The sequence below is a fragment of the Peromyscus californicus genome, unplaced genomic scaffold (genome assembly GCF_007827085.1).
Source record: "Peromyscus californicus insignis strain IS unplaced genomic scaffold, ASM782708v3 Scaffold_17__1_contigs__length_78620276, whole genome shotgun sequence".
Taxonomy (NCBI): Eukaryota; Metazoa; Chordata; class Mammalia; order Rodentia; family Cricetidae; genus Peromyscus; species Peromyscus californicus.
Window position 1 is genome coordinate 34,127,335 of NW_026294469.1, and position 20,792 is coordinate 34,148,126.

Here is a 20,792-nt window from a genome sequence, read left to right on the forward strand (position 1 = left end):
ACTGGGAATCAGGGAGCCCAGGATGCCTGCCTGGACGCCAGAGCCTCCTGACACTTGGAGACGGTTCAGGCAGAAGCGGGGTGTTCTCCTGGCACTAGTGCGCTGAGTAGAGGATTCCTTTTCGGGGGTGGGAGCGGGGGGGGGGGGGGGGGCGTGACTCTCGTGTTGCAGGATCAAAATTGCTGTGATCCCACTTTCCAGAACGTGCTGGACTCCTGCTCGGAATGAGACCCAGAAGGGATTTTAATGTTTTACACCTGACTCAGCCCATATTTGTCTTCCACTGGAGCAATCTGCCGTTCAGTAGGACCTTCTGCACTTTGGGTCAGTTTCTAATAACAATACTCTGCTATCTGGCTGCACTAGACTCTATCCCAAACGCTTTAATCACATCCACACTGAACATAATAGTTGCTCTCACTTGATCCACACTACAGATCTAGAAAATCCCTCTTTTTTCACCAGCCCTATGGCTTGGGAAGTAGATAAGGACTCCGTGGTTTACCGGGTTGTCTTAAGGGGGAAAGGAAATTGCATAATAGGACAATACCTAGCTTCAGGCACATAGTTAATGGATACTAACCCTGATCTGATCTGCAGGTAGGACTGCTGAGGTACTAAGGCTTGCTCCAGGTTCCAAGCCTTGTGTCAGAGCAGAGGCAAGCCTAGACAATCTTAACTCCAGATCAGGAGCCCTTAAACTCCAGACTAACCCATCATAGCAAAAGGCAAAGGAACCACAATGAAGCAATTTGTGGTTTAGTGAATGACTCATTATTCTGTTCCAGGCTTTCTGGCAGAGGTCTGTGAAGTCCTGTGGTGGTTTACACACATGCCCAAAGATTCTTTGGTGCACTTCTCATCAGAAGGTGGAGTATGCTGTCTCTTGAACCTGTTTGGTTCAAAGTAACTGCCTTGACTTCTGAAGCCAGTTTTAAAATGGTAGCAGATTCTACCTGACTCTCTTTTGGGACAAGAACCTTGGATGCTGCAATCTGCTCTGAAGGAATTTGGCGACCCAGAAGCTGCTTGCTGGAGAATCCATGCAAAGAGACCATGTCAAAATAAAAGAGATGCCAAACAGCCTCCAGATGTTTGAACCTTCTCAGACCTGGGGCCAGACATGAGGGAGATATGATGCTTTCTCTAGATATTGCTAATCCACAGGCAAAACCAGAGCCTATCAGAGCTCAGCCAACACTCCAGAGCTATGATAACCATGAAAGGACTGTTGTGGTTTTAAATCACTGAATTCTAGAGTGATGTATTTATTCAGCAGTAGATAGAAGTAGCAAGTCAGTCTATCTTGGGACTGTCTACAGGGTCAGAAGGAAGGGGTCTTTGCTCCCTTTCTCTTTAGTTCTTCTTAATTCTGCAAGTTCCCAGCACTTCAGATGTCTGGGGAGATTATAATCAGATGATAGATGTATTAGAAATGGGTCTGGGGTCTCAAAGAGTTAACAACACAATCCTAGATACTTCAATAAGGCAAAAAGTTTTCCTTCTGGACTGACGAGATGAATCAGCAGTTGAGAGCACTTGCTGTTCTTGTGGAGGACTTGGGACTTGGTTCCCAGCACCCACACAGCAGCTTACAACCATCCTTGAATCCAGTTCCAGGGAATCTAGTACCCTCCCCTGGCCTCTGTGGGCACCGGCCATGCACACAGTGCACATTGGTAACATGCAAGCAAACCACTCGAACACAAAACAAACATGTTTTTAAAACAAAGTTTACCTCTGCAAAACGTTGCCGTCACACCCAGCAGTGGTTCCTCTTGGTTTTTACTCCTAATGCAAAGGGGTCCTGGGTCTCACCATGATTGGTCAGAACTTGGCTTCTTACACCAGCACAGCTGATAACTCAAGTGCAACTTTTGAGAACAGGAGGCGGCTTTGAGTACATATTTTGATCTGAAAAATGCCGACTAGAGAAGAGGTTTTTCCAGATGGCATCTTTACAGATGTCTTCAAAGATGGAGCCTCCTTTGTCTCATTTAACCCTTTGATAGAAAAGATAGCACGTTCCATTAATATTCCTCACAAACGGAATATCACTTCAGAAAAATTTTGCAAATATGCCCAATAATATTTGCTTAAAAGATGCTACCACTATCATAAATATTTTTAGGGCAAGCCCATGCTCATATGATATAAAATTTAAACTTTTTATGGTTCCATTTTCTTGGAATAAAACCTTTGTTATCAAAACAGGAGTTATTTACCATCAAACCCACCTTGATGCCATGACTCGAGATTTAAAGACATTTTCCCCCAAGTATAAAATGTATAAAGGAGCCGGGAAACCTAGAGATTTTCCCAAGATTTGAGTGGGTGTTTCTATAACTTCATGTCTACAGAAAGTGGAGATTAAATATCAACTTTATTTCTAAGAAACGATGTTCTAGGATGATGGAGTTTCTAAGAAAATAATGAGAAAATAATGTTTTTCTTGTTAGACAATGTGTACAATTGCTCTTGGGGTTTACATTTAAACAATTTTGGATTAAATTTGAATACTCTAAAAGTGAATCTTGACAAATTTCCTAAACACCACTTTCCCATGCTTGGGTAACTTAGAAATGGTTAAACAAATAGGTTCAACTTGTCAGAGAAGAATTTGTTTCTGAGTTGACACAAAGCATGTGAAATTTATGCTGAAAAGGTTATGAGAGAGGGTGATATTTGCAAGATACTGAATATAGAGATGTCATATGAATATAAAGATGATAAATATAAGGTAGGAACTTGGAATGAGAGCAATAACCATGGTGATAAATCTAACAGTGCTGTTTCTGTCATAATTTCAAAGGCTCTGTGTATTTATCTGAAATGGGTGCATAACTCAACTTCCTTTTCCTTCTCCAGTTCTGTTTTTCTTCTCAGATTCTTCAAGGTTATAATTTCCTTTCATATTTATGTAGTACATGCCAATGTATCTTGCTATACACTCTGCGAGATACATTGACTCCTTTATGTCAATTTACCAGCTAAAGGCAGCAAACAAAACACTTTGCAAACCTAATTATCTCCTGCTTATGCTTCCACTCTAATGAAATGAACTAAGACTACTAGAAGAGACCCGTCTTCTCTCTAGAGTGTTTTCTATACACCCTGCTAAATTCCCATATCCTTTGAGAAGTCACCTTATTCTTCCAAGGCTTTCTTGGCTTGAAGCACACAGTTTGTAAGGAAGGATCCTATAGCGAAATTGTGAGTTGTCTCCCCACTTCTCTTGTCCCTTGTTGTCAATTATTATTAAATGAGGCTGCCAATTTCTGAGAGAAAATACTGAGGCAAAGTTAAGGAAGCTAAATCCACCTTTACGGAGTTCTTATCACATGTTACTGATACCCTTTGAAGCTTCCTCAATGCTATCTAGTGGACGTAGGCTCTGGCCATCTTATTGTGTGGGACGTAGAAGAGCATGTGGGAGGTAAAAGGAGTAATACAATCCAAACAGGCTACATAAGATGCCCAAGTTAAGGAAGTAGCTGGAGTTGAGCTCATAACCACCAGTCAAAACCATGGCAGAGGTTCAGCAACAAGATACTAAGAAGTAAGAGTCCTAAGTGCTCCAACCTATTGGAAAAAGCATGGGAAGCAGGATGAGAAAAAGGAAGGAGCTGCATTGTGATGCAAGCCTCACAGTACCCATACCTGATATGACAGCTGTATTTTAGATTAATTTACCTCATTTTATGTGTATGAGTGGTCTGCCATACACACACACACACACACACACACACACACACACACACACACACACACACACTACATTATGTGGGGTTCCCACCGTGGACAGAAGAGGACTTTGAATCCCCTGGAATTATTATTACAGCTGTTTGTGAGCTGCCATGTGAGTGCTAGGAACTGAACCCAGGTCCTGTGCCAGAGCAACAAGTGCTCTTAACCACTGAGATATCTCTTTGAAGAGCATTCTAAGATAGTTTGGATTTGTTTTCTTTTTTTTTTCTTTTTTTTTTTTTTTTCTTCGAGACAGGGTTTCTCTGTGTAGCACCTTTCCTGGAACTCACTTGGTAGCCCAGGCTGGCCTTGAACTCACAGAGATCCGCCTGGCTCTGCCTCTCGAGTGCTGGGATTAAAGGCGTGCGCCACCACTGCCCGGCTTGGATTTGTTTTCTATGGCTGCTACCACAAATTTCCAGAGCACGATTTTATTATCTCTAAATGGTATGTTTCTCATCTTCCAGTTCTGGAAGCTAAAAGTCTGAAATGAGTGTCATTGAGCTAAAACCAATGTGTTGGTGGGACATGTTCCTTCTGGAAGCTGAGGCAGAGAGAGATTTTCTTTCCCAGTTGTTGAAGTCTGTCTGTGTTCCTTGACTTCTACCATCTTCAAATGCAATTCACTTTTCTTCCTCTTACAAAGTAAAGGGCCCCATGAATACTGGTCTCACCCAAGTCAATGAGGATTATGCACACTTTAAGGCCAGCTGCCTAACAACCCAGATTCTACCTGCAGTTTTGCCATGTAGGTATTCTTATAGATTCCAGGATTTAGGGTAGAGATGGCAGAGACTGCACTAATCTGCCTGATGTACCAGATTGTCCTTCACTGACATGGAAAGGCTAGGCCTTTATATGTATACATCAAGTGATTAATAGACAGAGATTCCACAAGACACTATATCTACGGCACAGGGAGGGTGAAGCAGGGTTCCCAAGGGGTTAACAGCTGAGATAGAAGCTGTGGCACAGTCCTTTCCTGAAGGGAGAGCTAAGTAGTACATCTCCCCATAGTCTACTTCTCTGTGGTGGTTTGAATAGGAATGGTCTCCATAGACTCATACGTTTGAATGCTTGATCCACAGAAAATAGCACTACTAGGTGGTGTGGCTTCTTGGAGTAGATGTGTCCTTGTTGGAGGAAGTATGTCACTCTGGAGGTGGGCTTTGAGGTATTATATGCTCAAGCTATGCCCAGTTTGGCACACAGTCTCTTTATGCTGCCTGAGGATCAAGATAGAGAACTCTCAGCTCCTTCTCCAGCACCATGTCTACTGCTCACTGCCGTGCTTTCTATCATGATGACAATGGAGTAAACCTCTGAAACTGTAAGCCAGCCCCAATTAAATTTTCCATATATAAGAGTTGCCAGGGACATGATGTCTCTTCACAGAAATAGAAACCCTAAATAAGACAACATCTAAGACATGTGGATTCACTTTAGATTAGAATAGTAGAACTATTCTTGGAATTTGTGAAGCTTTTATTTTTCTGAGAGTTTTTTTTAACGTTGTTAATAATATATTTAGTTGGTTGTTGTTTTTCTTTTTTTCTTTTATTCTTTGCTCTTTACTTTTGGGGGGGACCTGCCACCCAGATCCCAAGTAAATCACAAGAGGTCTTATAAAATCTTATGAATTCCCAGCCTTAGTTTGGCTTGTTTCTAGCCAGATTTTCTTAAATTATCCTATCTACTTTTTGCCTCCAGGCTTTTATCTTTCTCTATTGTATATACCTTTCTTTACTTCTTACTCTGTAGCTTGCTGTGTAGCTGTGTGGCTGGACCTTGATGTCCTCCTCCCTTCTTTTTCTCATTCCTTCCTCTCTTCCCAGATTTCTCCTCCTATCCCCGCCTATCCTTTCTCTGCCCAGCTATCGACCTTTCAGCTCTTTATCAGACCAAAATGAAGTAACAAGCCATGAGCCATGTGGCAAAGTATAGATAAAAATATGGGCTAATTTAAGTGCAAGAGTTAACAAGTCTGACCTATTGACTGAGCATTTATAAAAAATATTCAGCTTCTGAGTTGGTTATTTGGGAACTGGTAGGCAGGAGAGAAATACCTGACCACATATGGCACCTAATGTGGGACTGGCATTTCCATGTAAAATCTCACAAAAGCTTAACAAGAATTTTAGACACACAAAATTGAAGTCAAGCATGGCTTCTTGATAGCTGCATTTTCTCAGATAGGCTGTTTTCTGGCAGTGAACAGAGGTGTGATTCCTTTAAGAGACTGTTTTCTGGCTCAGTGCTAACAGGCAGCTCTTTTAAGAGGTCTTGCTACCAAACACTTAAATGAAGTTTATGAGCAGTGGGTGGCATGCTTCTTGGTAGCAGCATAGACCCAGAAACTTTCCAGAGTTGGGGCAGTAAACATGGCTCCCAAAGCTGGCAGTAAATGTACATCTGCCATAAGATTAGCCTCTTAGAAAACTGAGAGGGAGGAGCCAGCCATCAACACACCATGATTTAAGTTACACAGCAGGTTTTTTGCTCACACAGACAAAAAAGGATACAGTAAGGACAAATTCAGACAAAAAGATGTGTTTGAAAATACATGTAGGGTTGGGGCTGGAGAGATGGCTCAGCGGTTAAGAGCACTGACTGCTCTTCCAGAGGTCCTGTTCAATTCCCAGGAACCACACAGTAGCTCAAAACCACCTGTAATGAGATCTGGTGCCCTCTTCTGGCCTACAAGGACACATGCAGACAGAATATTGTATATATAATAAATAAATCTTTTTTTTTTTTTTTTTTTTTTTTAGAAAATATATACAGGCTTGAGAGAGAAGAGAAAGAGTGTATCTACACATATGTATATGCACTACATGCACACTTGGTCTCCAGAGAGACCAGAATAGGAATCATATACCCTAGAACTGGAGTAACAGATGGTTGTGAGCTGACACATGGATTTTGAGAACTGAATTCAGGTTCTCTGTAAGAATCACAAGTGCTCTTAACCAATGAGCCATTTCCTCAACTCCTAAGACTTTTAAAAAATGTTGAATGGTGAACCTGACTCATATATGTTAAGCATGTACTCTACCTAACACTATGTTACACTCCACACCCATCTTGGAAAATCTTAAAAGAGGAAGTTCAGTGAGAGAAGAATTATATTTTTTATCATTGCTTCAGATACTGGGGACCCAACTTTTACTCATTGTTTTCCTCCTACACTAATGACTCTTGACTCACCTCACTCTCAGAGAGCTGACTCAGGCTACTTGCCAATTGGCACAACCCAGATATTCATCTCTGCAGAGGCTGAGATGGTTGCACATGCTACCCTTAGAACTGACCAGAGAGTACCAAGAATTACCCACATCAATCAGCTGGGCTCCAAATATGTTCCTCCTTGACTCTATTTACTCTTGACTACCCTTGATCAGGCTTATTTACCCAGCCAGGATGATGACTCTTCTTGACTGATGACCTATGCATATAAGGAACCTGAAGCATTCAGGAGGTATCTGCAACTCTTGCTGTATCCTTGCTGGAATGTTAGTAACTTGAACATCAGGATGTCTAACCCTGAGCCCAGAGCTTTAGTGATAGGAGGCAAAAGTTTATCAAATGAATAATGGGAATTTAAGGTAAAAGTGATCACTCCTGTTTCTAACTTCTGGATCAGAGACCAATGCAGCCTTCATTTGAGGACATAGCATAAGATAAGGCTTTTGGTTCATGGTATAGTCCATGTTCTGCAAGATAATTTATCATCTTCATCAAGTATCAAGGCAGGAAAGTATAGGGAATAATTTAGCAACTAGGACTCCATTTGGCTTAGGCGATACACACACCCTCCTTCTAACAATGCACTTGAAAACCTTAGACATCACCTGCATGTACTATGAACAAACATCCCTATTCTAGCAATGCACATAGAAAGCTATTAGCAACCTAGAACTAACACACACACACACACACACACACACACACACACACACACACACATTGAGCTGCATGCACATGCAACATCAAACAATGGAATGTTCTTCTCTCATTGATAACCATCAAAAATTCCCCTTGGTGGACAATTTCTATTTCAAAATACATCTGGCCTAGACAGGTTTGTGGTACATGTCTGTAAAACAAAGATTATAATATCACTTATTTCATAGGGGTTTGTAAATTATTCATATAAACCACATTGCATCACCAGAAAGAGCCCAGTGGAATTCATATATCATGAGTTTTATTTGAAAACTAGATCAGTTTGTATACACATGTCCAGGACTTTTATTGTTTGAGATCAGATGTCATCGGATGCTCTCTTTTGAAATGTTTTCTATTCTTTTAAAATTTAACATGTGTGGGGGTTTTGTCCACATGCATGCCAGTGTACCGTGTGCATGCTGTGCCCTCAGAGGCCAGAAGAGGGTGCTTCCTGGAACTGGAGTATTGTGGCTTGAATGAGATGTCCCTATAGTCTCAAGCATTTAAACACCTCATCCCCAATTAGTAGCACTGTGTGGGTAAGTTTGGGAGGTGTGGTCTTGCTAGAGAAAGTGTGTCATTATGGACAGGTTTTGAGGTTTCAAAGCCTAGCACCATTCCCAGTGTGTTCTGTCTGCTTCATCTTTGCAGAAGAAGATGTGAGCCCTCAGCTTCCTGCTCCTACCACCAGGCCTTCACTCTGCTATCATGGACTCTAACCCTCTGGAACTGTAAGCCCAAATAAAGTCTTTCTTCTATAAATTTTCTTGCTCATGGTGTTTTATCACAGCAACAGAACATTAACAAATAAATGGATGGAGTTACAGATGAATTGTTAGCCATCATGTGAGTGCTGAGAACCAAAGCTAGGTCCTCTGAAAGAGCAACAAGTGCTGTGAAAATTGCTGATGTGTCTCTCCACACTGATAGTGTAGGAAAGTGGTTTCTTCTTCTGTAGCAAACACCACAGGTGATATGTGGAGTGGGCTGAATGTACATGGCTATACATCATGACCACTTTCTTCGTACTCCTCATGATAACTGGCTTTCTAGCCCTCTCCACCTCTACTCTGGTGTGTTGGGCTATCTGTGAACTACTGGCAGATATTTTATGTTAGTTGAATTTAAGTCATCTGTAGCTAAATACTATGTCTTATGTGGTGGTTTAAAAGAAACTGCTCCCTGCAAAGGAAGTGGCACTATTAAGAGTTGCGGTTTTGTTGGAGTCGGTGTGGCCTTGTTGGAGGAAGTGTGTCACTGTGAGGGGTGGGCTTTGAGGTTTCCTTTGCTCAAGCTTCGCTCAATGTGACACTCAGACCACTTCCTGTTGCTTGCAAGTCAAGATGTAAGACACTCTGCTACTTCCCCAGCACCATGTCTGCCTGCCTGCACACCACCATGTTGCACAAGATGATAATGGACTAAACCTTCGAACTGTACGGAAGCCACCTCAATGAAATGTTTTCCTTTATAAGAGTTGCAGTAGTCATGGTGTCTCTTCACAGCAATAGAAACCCTTATGAAAAGCAAAAACTAGCTCTCTACTACCACCTTGTGGCAGACCTTTGAATGCCTATTTTTAGGTTACTACAAAGATAGAAGAGCTGGTAAATAATCATACAAAGCAGCAACATATACATTTTGATGTGTCCATCATTATATATGCATCAAAGATAGAGTTAGAGGTAATTTTACAGTTACTTAGGCCTTGGGCAATGAGAAAATTTGCATCAGATTTAAGTAGGGCAGGGCTTAATTTCTCTGTAATTAACTTAAGCTGAGATTATTTCAGGGTCCTTCAGCTCATACTTAGATTTGCTTCTAACTTCTACTGGAGTTATTACCTATCAAGGCATTAGATAGTGCATTTCTGATCCTTTGCTGTCTATATGGGTCAGTGCTAAGTCACTCATTGCTTATTTCCAACTACAAGATTCCTTCAGGCCCTGGTATCTGCCTTTGCTAATCCTAGACCCCTCTACTTATGTTTATTACAATGAGTCCCACTTGCCTACACATATTCCTTCATTATTCTTTACTGGGGTAGGGGGGGTCACTCTAGGGATCTACTAAGGAGAGCATCTGTTTTAGTCCTTTTCTATTCATAATACAAGACTGAAAGACTGCGTCCATTATAAAGAAAAGGGGTTTCTTTTGGCTCAGAGTTGTGGGGTAGGGCTAAGGGGTCAAATTACATAGGGTATTGTAGATGACCACCAAGTCCATAGTCAATGCAGAGAATCACATGGCAAGATACAGGGAGCTGTCCCTCCCTCCCCCTCCTGTGGCAGGTGGGAGAACTAACCCTGAGATCATAGAGTAGGAGAGCTGTCCCTGTCCCTCACCAGCTGCAGCACTGGGGAGAGTGGCCCCTCTACCTTGCCTGGGTAACACAGTAGAGCTGGCCCTGTGGTGTAAGTGTAGGAGTGTCAACCCTGAGGCTTGAAAGCAGGAGAACTGGCCCTGTCCCTTGTTCACTGCTGCAAGGGGTGAACTGGGGGAAGGGGGAATGGATGGTGGTGGTGGTGGTGGTGGAGGATGGGACTGGCAGGCTGACCAACCCTGCAACTACCCAGGCCCAGAACTTGGGTTGTGAGTTGATCCACCCTATGATCTGTGGGAGCATGTGAAGAGGCCTGGTCCTGCAGACCCAAAGCTGCAGGATCTCAATGACACAGGGCAACAACAGGATATCCAAGAGGAATCCCAGTGAGGGCCCTGTATCAATAATGTAGCAAAAACCAGAGACTTGAACCAGACCAAGGACTCCTTACAATGAACACTTGCAAGTAAAGACATATGGACAGAGGGGTTTACTGCGTGACTCACCGTGTCACACTACAGCTTCCATGATGAGATTTTTCCTTTTATCCCCTTTTTCTTTTCTTTTTTTTCCCCCTTAAATTTTATTTTATTTGGGGGGGGGTTGTAAGGTCAGAGGGATACCAAGGGATGGGGAAATGAATGGGATCGGGAGGCACGATGTGAAAGACACAAAAAACAAAAAATAAATAAAAAGGAAGTTAAAAAAGAAAGAAACAAGGAATTCACCTCCTCCTGCCTTATTTTGGTCAGAATAAAAAAAAAGTTCCCCATAGGCTCATGTATTTGAAAACTTGTTCCCCAGGTGGTAGCACTGTTTGGGAAGTTACAAAATCTTTAGGAGGTGCAGCTTTGCTGGAGGAAGTGTGTCACTGGGGGCAGCCTTTGAGGGTTTATAGCATTGTCCCCACTTCCTGCTCAGTTTCTCTGTCTCTGTCTCTCTGCTTCCTGTATATGGTTGAGATGTAATCTCCCATTTTCCTGCTCCTGCCATTATGGCTATCTAGCCCTCTGGAACTACAAGGCAAAACAAACTCTCCCTCAAGTTGCTTTTGGTTGTGGTACTTTTATCTCAGCAACAGAAAAGTAAAATAACTAATACATGTCCACTCCCCCACCCTTGTAAAGTCATCAGTATTCAACCTTGGCCATCTCTCTTTTGTGACCTTATCTAATCCTACAGTTTCTATCATCTTAATGCCTCCTAATGAAGATGAAACTTCATCATGAGTGTTGGGGTGACAACACGTACCCAAACCACAACAGCAGCATGTCCTTATTAGCTTCTACATTGGTTTTTGGCCTCCCAAGTCCTCCAAAATTTTTTGTTGTTGCTTTTCCTAATGGGGACTGTAGATCAGGATCCTTTTTAGTAACTCACTTGCCTACTAGAATGTGACTTTTCTCCTTCAAGTTTTAGGGAGCCAAAACCAACCTAAGACAACAACCCTTGAAACAAGACCCCAAATGACCTACCTAAACAAGAAGGGGTTGGAGGGGTAGCAAATGTGGGTGGTAAGGGACAAAGTGTGGAAGAAAATACTTGTAACAGCAATAACAAAAGCAAGTGGTTCTATTTTAAGAGTCTTTTACTCTACAGGAACAATTTCATAGACAAGGAGAACCATCTGGAGTATTCTCCAGAGCTCTCTGCTGTTGCATGCTGGCATGCCATGAGTTGTTTGTAAGCATGTTGAAGTGTTGTCACCACCAGTGCTTGAGCAGCTGGGTACAAACTGGAACTGTTCCAGTCAGTTTTCTTGGCCCAGTTGCTTCTGGATGAGATACCCTTATCTGTGTCTCTCCATAATAGTCAGAACTCACCTATTTTTTTTTAAATAAAAGGTTTCATGAAGCCTAGTCTGGCCTCAAACTCTTTATGTAGCTGAAGCTGGTCTTGAACTCCTGAGCCTCCTGTCTTTACCTACCAAGTGCTGGGATTACAGGCATATGTCACTGCCCAGAGCAGAATGAGTTAACTTTTTATTTCTTAACTACTGTTGTGTAACAGACCAAACCTAAATTTATTGCTCAGTGTAATATGCATTTTATTTGTCTATGTATTCTGTGAGCAAAAAACTTGGGATGTGTGGCCAGGAGAGCATTTTGATCTTACTTTGAGTCATATATGTGGCTGTATTGCCCCTCTCCCTTCTCTGCAACTTGCTGGAGGCTATATTTTTCTAATATGTTGTCTCCACATATCTAGCCATTGGTCCTGACTAATGGTGTACCCATAAGCCTTAGCACACTAGCCTCAGCTCCTCTACATGGTGGAAGCAGAATGCTTCATGATAGAGGAGAGTAAATATGAATTCATAAGTGTTATTCAAACCTCTGTTCATTAATGTCACCATGGTGAAAGGTAAGTCCACAGCTGAAAGACAGAGTCAGTGTAAGTATATAAAGATAAGAGTACAAGGAAGTGTGATTCATCAGGACCAATTCATGCAACAACTACAGCGTGCTAGAAACAAACACTCCCAACAACTTCAGCGGCTCCCACAGCCAAGGATTATTTCTCACTCAGATCAAATCAGGTTGCTAAGGGGACTATCACAATCGTCATGGAAGGCAGTGTCTCTATCACTGTCTAAGAACTTTCTGCTGACCAGGAAAAGCAGAAAATGGAGGAATGATGGAAAGACAGCCCAGAAGTGGTATTTGTTGCTTCCAGTAACATTCCAATGGACAGCCCTTAGCCATGTGACTCACAGCTAACTGCAAGGGAGATGGGGTTAATAAAATGCCCAAAAGACAATGAACACATTTGTTGTGGTGAGAGCATTACAATTTGTTGACATGATTAACAATGCCAAATGAAAATTAAAACCCAAACCAAACCAAAACCAAAACCAAAACCAACTGTTTTGGACTCAGTTCTTGCACCAGAATCCAACAAACCAGAAAGAAAGCCCAAATAAAGTTATACGCCACCAAACTGAAACTAGGCTGCTCTCTGGTTTTCTGAGAAGTCATGAGAGAGAGAGAGGAGACAGGGTCAAAGAGGGAAGGGAGGGAGGGGTAGGGAAACAAGGAGAAGAGAAAGCAGAGGTAGGAAGGGAGAGAGCTGGTCAGCAAATTTGCCAGACAGGACAGTTTCAGTTGGCCTGAGAAAATTTTCTCTAATCTTTCCCCTAAACCAATCAGCCAATAAACGAAACAGAAGAAAAGGAAACACCAGAAGCGAGGCGTGTCTACAATCCTAGCAACCAATCAGGAGGTTAAGACAGAGGTTAAGATTGTGAGTTTGAGGCTAGCCTGCTCTAAGTAAGACCCTGTCTTAACAGAATGAATAACAACAAAATTAAGCTGAAGTGACCTTGTGCGAATCAGTCAGTTTTCTATTGTTGCGTCCCTCTTTTTCTGCCTTCAGGCAAGTAATTTTAAAATGACCAATCTACTTCTGCTTTATTCAGTTCTTTAGTTTTCACAGAGCTGACAGCCTCTATTTTATGAACCACACTTTTGCCTGATTCTAGAATCATAAACAAAATTAAAATCTTGAAACAAAATTGTTATAATCTTTTCTTCTTGCCCCACATAAAACCTCTGACTCTCCTCTGACTGAGAAATCCCAAGTTCTTAGTCACTGCAACCAGGATCTGTCGTTGAGTCACAGTCCGCTAATCAGGTCCAAATGTCATACCTTGTGGTCAGGTAAGTTATGTAATGTGTAAATATGTGCACTGTATGTCTCCACCCACATGCTGTATGTAAAACGATGAGTACAGCTAGATTACCTGTATTAAAAATTTCGATTTAAAAAGGAGAGGATCTTAAGACACAGTAAGTACTCGGTCCACAGACCTTCTGCAACACTCCTGTGCACACAGGCAAGAGGCCTTTTCCTGTGGTGCGATGGTTAATCTTGGCCATCAACTTGGAGATTTTTTTAAATCACCTAGGAGACAAACTTCCGGGTATATCTGCAAAGGCATTTCCAGAGAGACTTAACTGAGGTGAGAAGACTCACCCGGATGTGGGCAGCACCACCATGGGCTTCGGCCCTAGACTAATACCCAAGGAGAACTCGAGTCTAGTGGCAGCACTCATCCCTCTTTCCTTCCTGAGTGTGGATGCGAATGTGACCAGCTGCTGTCACACCCCTGTCACAAAAGCAGAGCTGTTCTCACCTCTCTGGCTCCCTCTGGCATGATGGGCTTTTCCCCTCAAACTTTGAGCGGAAATACACTCTTACTTCCTTAAGTGGCTTTTGCCATTAATTTTTATCACAGCAATGAGAAAAGCCATACAGTGATATGCTGCTGGGTGAGGCTGCTGTTAGAGTAACCATGGTCATTCAGTTCTTAGGCCTTTGAACAGAGGGGTGTGGAAAAGTTTGGAGCTTTAGGCTAGAGAAGTCCTAGAATGCTGCAAACAGAGCTTAATGGGTCATGCTGGTAGGAGCCTAGAAATCAGAATGTTAAGAGAAATGTGAACCGGAGAGGCCTGACGCCTGAGGAGAGAGCAAGGGTTTGGTGAAGACTGGGCTAAAGACCATTTGCATTATATTCTGGCAAAGAATCGGGCTTCGTATTGCCCACGTCATAAGAAATTGAGTGAGACTGAATAAAAAAAAAAAAGCAAGGGACTAATTTGTTTGGAGGAGGAAATTTAATGCTAGGACAGCACTCAGGCTGCGGTACAGTTATTGCTTACTGCTCTTATCTAGACCTACAGCATGTGTGAGAGAGTGAGACCGAACAAAAGGATATGAGAGATGTAAAGTTTGGTGAGGAAAGGCGTGTAAGCCAGTTTCAAGTTGCAAATAAGGTAGGTGTGGAGAAAACAGCTGTAATTATTACAGGATGACATCTTTAAAGAGAATCCTAGCACGTTACACTGGGATATAAGAAAGGTGTCCTTAGGGTAAGATTGCATCCATCAAAGGATCCAATCTGTGAAAATGCAGACTCACTTAAGAGAACTTAAATTTGGAGTGACTCTGAAGGGATCTCTGCTCAAATTCTATATAGACGTACAGGGTTATCATGGTCTTTTCTCTGTTGGTGAAGGAGAAAATTGTTCTCTGTGGTTTATTTTCTTATTTTCCAAAACAAAGTTTTTAATATAGCTTCTGAAAATTAGCTTAGTCTACCGTCAAAGCTAGCTACTTGTTTTGGATGGAGACAGATTTATTATAGGCCTGCCTCTCCTTGTCTAAAGCTGTTTCTAGCAGTCAATCAAAGAAACAGGTATCTGAAGGACAACAGTGACTATTTTCTGAGAGCAGAGATGCCATTTCCGACTCCAGATTCAAAAAATACTTCTGTGTGCCGATGGGACAAACAAGGTAACATCCGTGTTCTTAGGAGCTGAGGACTTTTGGCAAGAGCAAATAAAATACTTTCAAAATGATACACAATATTAGAAAGTATGTCCATGTAAGGGACAGAATCCTGTTTTAAATTACGGTACAGAGGCATCCGTGTGAATTCTCAGAGGAAGACCATCTCTCCAAGACGGAAGCCATTAAAGAAAAGCAAAACCAAACAGAACCAACTTAAGTGCGTCTGAGCAAAATGAGGGGGAACATGTTGGCACAGGCTGTATCACTGAGGGTTTTGAGGGCTACAGTGAGAAATTGATGGTTTGTTCTAGCTGCGGTGGAGAGCAACTCACGTTACTACTCTCTGCCTCTTATTTTGAAAAAAAGGAAATCACAATCACTTTGGTTGTTCTCTGGAGAACGGCAATGGAAGCAATTTAGATCATTGGAATTAGATTTATGTTGAGCCAATGCGAGTTCTCATAATCCTCACAACTCTTGAGAAGGTCCTGTCTCTATGTTAATCTTGCCACAAAACCATTGCTGTTCTCATTGCTATGCGTTCTGACTCCACGACAGGCTGTTCCTTCAAAGTGTGAGCGCTTAATAACTACCACGTAACCATTTTTTTTTTTCCTCTTGGGGGCTGTCACTCCCATTTAGCGTTGCCAGGTAAAACCCGGTTCAATCTTTATTTCAGATAACCAAGTTTTCATGTGTCTCAGAATGAAAGCTACTAAGACGTTATTCGTTCTTCAAACTTAAACCAATTGGTGTACTCACTGTACTTACTCTGCTCCCACTAGACCACGAACCCCAGAAAGGCGGGAAAACCCTTGTTTCCAATGCCTTCCTGAGGCAAGAAGCCCGCTCCGAAGAAAGGAGTGAAGCATTAAGCGAACGAGCGGGCCACTGCCTAATGCGTCCTCCAATCGAACGATACTGTCTTGAGAACCAACGCCGACCGCATCCGCCGGCCGGCCGGCCGGGAACCGCATTCCCATTCCTAACCCAGCACCGGCTTAGCCGTGGACCCGGCGTCCTGGGTGGGTGGGGTCACGCGCGGCGCGCCCCGGTGACGTCATCACGCGCGCGCGCCCGCCCGCGGCTCCCCTGAGCCGCAGCGGTGCCGGCGCTTTCGCTTCGCCTCGCCGCTTGTGAGGGGCGCTCGCCCGGCTCCTCGCCCGCCGTGCTGCCTGCCGAGCGGTAGGTCGGCCGCCTGGCCGGCCGTGCTTCCCACAGGCTCTCCGTCTCGGTCGACGGCTCGCCGGCCGCAGGCCTGGCCGCTCCCACGCGGAGGAGCGAGCTTCTCCTCAGGGCCATGTCCAGGCCGAGCAGCGTCTCGCCGCGTCCTCCGGCTCCTGGCGGAGGCGGCACCGGGGGAGGAGGCGGCGGCGGCGGCGGCGGCGGCGGTGGCGGAGGCAGCGGCGGCGTCCCGGCTTCGTGTGGCCCTGGAGGCGGTGGCCGGGCCAAGGGGCTCAAAGACATTCGCATCGACGAGGAGGTGAAGATCGCCGTCAACATCGCCCTGGAGCGCTTCCGATATGGGGACCAGCGAGGTGAGGCTCCTGACTGGGGGGGGGGACGGGGACCTGGCCGGCTGACACCCGCCCCCTCCCCAGGCCCGCCCGCCCGCCCGCCCCCGGGATGGGCAGAGGAACCCAGGGCCGGGCCGCAGAGGTGAACCCCGCGCCTGTCACGTGACTGTCGGTCGTGGAGTGGGGTGCCTTGGGGGTCGGGGGATGGGGGGTGGTGGTTATGGAGCAGTGGCCGGACTTCAGAAGGTGAAGAAGAGGTTAGGTGGCTCCCAGGTGGGATTTTTTTTCCTTCTCCTGGGTACTTTTCTGCAGCCCTAGGCTGCTGTCGGCAGGGTTTTTAAAGGACTTGGTAAGCCCCGACCATCATCGGCAACGTCCTTCTCCTCCTCATTACTATCGAAACGAAGCTGTAGCCTTACTTTAAGCTGCAAAATCTTCAAAGAAGCGGAAGGAAATGGAATACATAAATAAAAACACCGACACTATATATGGCTTTTTTTTTTTTTATAATTGTAGCAGTATCTTATCAAACACAAATTAAACTCGTTTTGGCATTCCAAGCGTGTTTCCCATCTCATCAGGCCAGAGACCTGTTTGCCACGGTCGGTCCTCATAATACCGTACTGGAATGACCTGTAGTGTCTGCCTAGCTCATTCTGATTTGCTGGCTTAAATAGGAGACCCCTTGCTGATGAGGCTTAACGGTTTAAAAGTGTAAACGAAATTATTTTGAACATATATTTGACAGAAGCAACGCCTTCGCAAAATGTCACAACAAATCCAGTTTGAAATAGTGAATATTAAATAGTTATACAATCTTAAGAACAGAGATGGAAGAGTTTCAGTTTGGAATTCATAATGCTTGAGTATACCTCATTATTGAAGGAAATACAGTTTTGTCAAGTAAAGCAGGAATAAGTTAAAATAGTAAAATATGTCCATAATTATTATGCCAATTCAAGATTTCAACATAGACGAATAATCTTTGGTGAATTTCAGAGTCCGTTATCATATTTATATGTAGCTTAAAAATTAATATTGGAACTCTGGGCTGGAGAGATGGCTCAGTAGTTAAGAGCACTGGCTGCTCTTGCAGAGGACCCAGGTTTGATTTCCAGCATCCTCACTGTGGCTCAAAACCATCCATAACTCAGTTCTAGGGGATCTGGTGCCTCATCTGACCTGTGGGCACTGTACACATATGGTGCGCGCGCGCGCACACGCACACACACACACACACACACACACACACACGATTAAATAAATAATATTAAAAATTAGTGTCAGAATCCTATTAGACATGAGTTACTGAATTAATATACTTCCACCTGAATGTATAATTTGATTGTATATTTACATTTATTTTTCATATTTGATACCTATAATTGTCTATAAGTGGAACCTTTTTTCCTGTGTAGAAATGGAATTTCCTTCTTCTTTGACCAGTACGGAAAGAGCCTTTATCCACCGACTGAGTCAGTCCCTTGGTTTAGTTTCTAAAAGTAAAGGGTAAGTTTACAGTTTTTCTTAATTTTTACTAAGTTATTTTCTACAAAAAGGGCTAAATGTGTCTGGCTACATTTTAATCATTTCTGTTTTAACTTCCACATTCTTAATTATAGTATATGTAGATAGCTCATTTAAGTCTGTACCAAGGTCAGCTTTTCTCCCTCCAACCCTCCTTACCTCTCAGGTGCAGAAAATAGGTGAGGGCCAGGGAGATGGTTCCTCGGGTGAAAGCAGCTTCTGCTCTGTAAGCCTGACAGCTTGAATTCCATCCTCAGAACCCACCTTGAAAAAAGAAAGGAAAGGAAAGCGGACTCTGGTTACCATGGCGACTGTATACCCTCATGGTGAAATGGGGGCAGAAGAAAGCAGAATGGGCCAGAAGTTTGCACAGTGGTAGAAATAGCAAGTGGGACCCAACCTCAACTAGGTGAAAGGAGAGAATGAACTCCAAATGGTTGTCCAATGACCTCCATGTGAACCCCTGAATTTGTATATACTCATAAAATAAGTTTAAAACAATTTAAAAAGTGAATAAAGCTTCTGTTGTTCATCTTAGGTGTTTTATCATTAGACTAGTAAATGGCAGATTAATGAGAAAAATAAACAAGTTTACTATCTTTTATCTATCTATTTATCTTTCTCTCCATTTATTTATTTATTCATTTATTTTGAGACAGAGTTTCTCCTTTTAGCCCTGGCTGTCCTGGGACTCACTCTGTAGATCAGGCTGGTGTCAAACTCAGATCTGTCTTTGCCTCCCAAGTGTTGGGATTAAAGGCGTGAGAAAGGGATTAATTTAGTAAAAGCTGCATTGCACATATGCAGAGAGAACTTCATGAAGACATGACAAAGGAAAAGTCCTTGAACTGAAAGTTGCAAATTATGGGAAGGGAACTTAGGATCTAACTGTGAGAAGATAGAGGTGTTTTTTTTTTTTTTTTTTTTTCTTTTAAGCAAGTTTCATTATGTGGGCTTCTATGGTCTCTTTCTAGGTTAAATCTAGAGTAGTGTCTGCAATTGAGTTATGTTGGTGTTTCTGGTAATGAGTGTTGAGTGACAGATTTTTCCTGGGGTGATACAACACACACACATTTATTCACTCAGAAAAAGAATCTAGGACAGACTAAAGATTGCACTGAAGTCCAGCTTGGTGAGCCAATGACATTTTTTTTCCTTTTAAGAGTTATTTATTTTTATTTAATGGTTATGGGTGTTTTGTCTGTCTGTATATCTGTGCACCCTGTGCATGTAGTATCTGCAGAGGGCAGAGAGTGTGTATGATCCTTTCGAGCTGGAGTTGGAGGTGGATATGAAACACCATATGGGAACTGAATCCCAGTCCTCTGCAAGAGCAACAATTGCTCTTCACTGTGGAGCCATCTCTCCAGCCTTTTTAACTTTAATTTTTAACTGCACAGTATAATGTGATTCTTTATTACGTGTGTACATTAGGGATATCAGCATAATTAGCACATCTGTTGCCTCACATAGATATTACTTCTTTATGATGAGAACATTTAGGATCCTTTTGTAGCTATTTAAAGACGTATACCTTATTGTTAACTACTTAATTAAGTAGTTGGTATTGAACAACAGAACACCAGATTTACTTCTCCTATCTAAGTAATTTTTTGCATATTGATGAATGTCTTCTCTTCCCTCCTCCCATAACATTGACTTTTAATTTAATTAAATTATATCGTATGTGCATTCATACGATATAAGCCATAGCACCAGTTACGTTGGAATAGATACATGATGAGGGGATCTCAGTGTTTTAGTTTTCATACTAATACAAATCTCTACTTCATATTTTTATTCCCACAAAGAGATGTGAATATTTCCCCCCAAATATCGTGTAGTGTCATTATCTTTGTGGTGCCTGGTGTATAGGGACAAATGGTAACTGTCAAGGATAAAATCTTTATCAAGTTGTTATCTTTCCATTATATTGCTGAAACTAAATTTTCAGTGGCAATTTAAACTTGGACCTGCTTAATTTGAATAATTTTTGCACACAGAGGTAGCCTGTGTTAGGAAGTTTCAGTTTGATCCATCAGTTTGGCTGTGGGCTTCAGGAAAGAGTAGTATATTTTACTCAACTTTGTAATCACAGTTTATACCATAGTGTCTGGCATATATTTATGAATTATGAGTAATTTCAGAGAAAAAGTTAGTTAAAGGTGAAAGTTCTGGGACTACAGGTGTCTACCACACCCAGCTAATCTGGACTATTCTTTATCCCATTATTTAAGGCATTACTAAGCACTTAGAGAGTGGACAACAGAATTGAGAACTTACTGTTCATTATGGTATTCAATAAGGAAATACAGAAATTTAAATGTTAGTAAAGTAAAAGCTGCACTTAGAACACACAGCTAAAACTACAGTTTAATGTTCTTTACATTTATATAATCATTTAGGCATGTGAGAGCATAAGCATGCACACGTGCTAC

General features: G+C 42.6%; 1 protein-coding gene across 2 annotated transcripts in view; it reads left to right on the forward strand.

Moving 5' to 3' along the window:
* The first annotated feature begins 16,392 nt into the window (after positions 1-16,392).
* The window catches only part of Ythdc2 (YTH N6-methyladenosine RNA binding protein C2), a 59,993-nt gene continuing 55,593 nt past the window's right edge, over positions 16,393-20,792 (forward strand). For both annotated transcript variants that reach the window (XR_008219160.1, XM_052742127.1), the window contains exons 1-2: positions 16,393-16,848; positions 18,246-18,336. Coding sequence is in view for 1 of the 2 variants with exons in the window: in XM_052742127.1 (XP_052598087.1) it covers positions 16,611-16,848; positions 18,246-18,336 (329 nt within the window). In the remaining variant the exon portion in view is untranslated. The remainder of the gene's footprint in view (positions 16,849-18,245; positions 18,337-20,792) is intronic.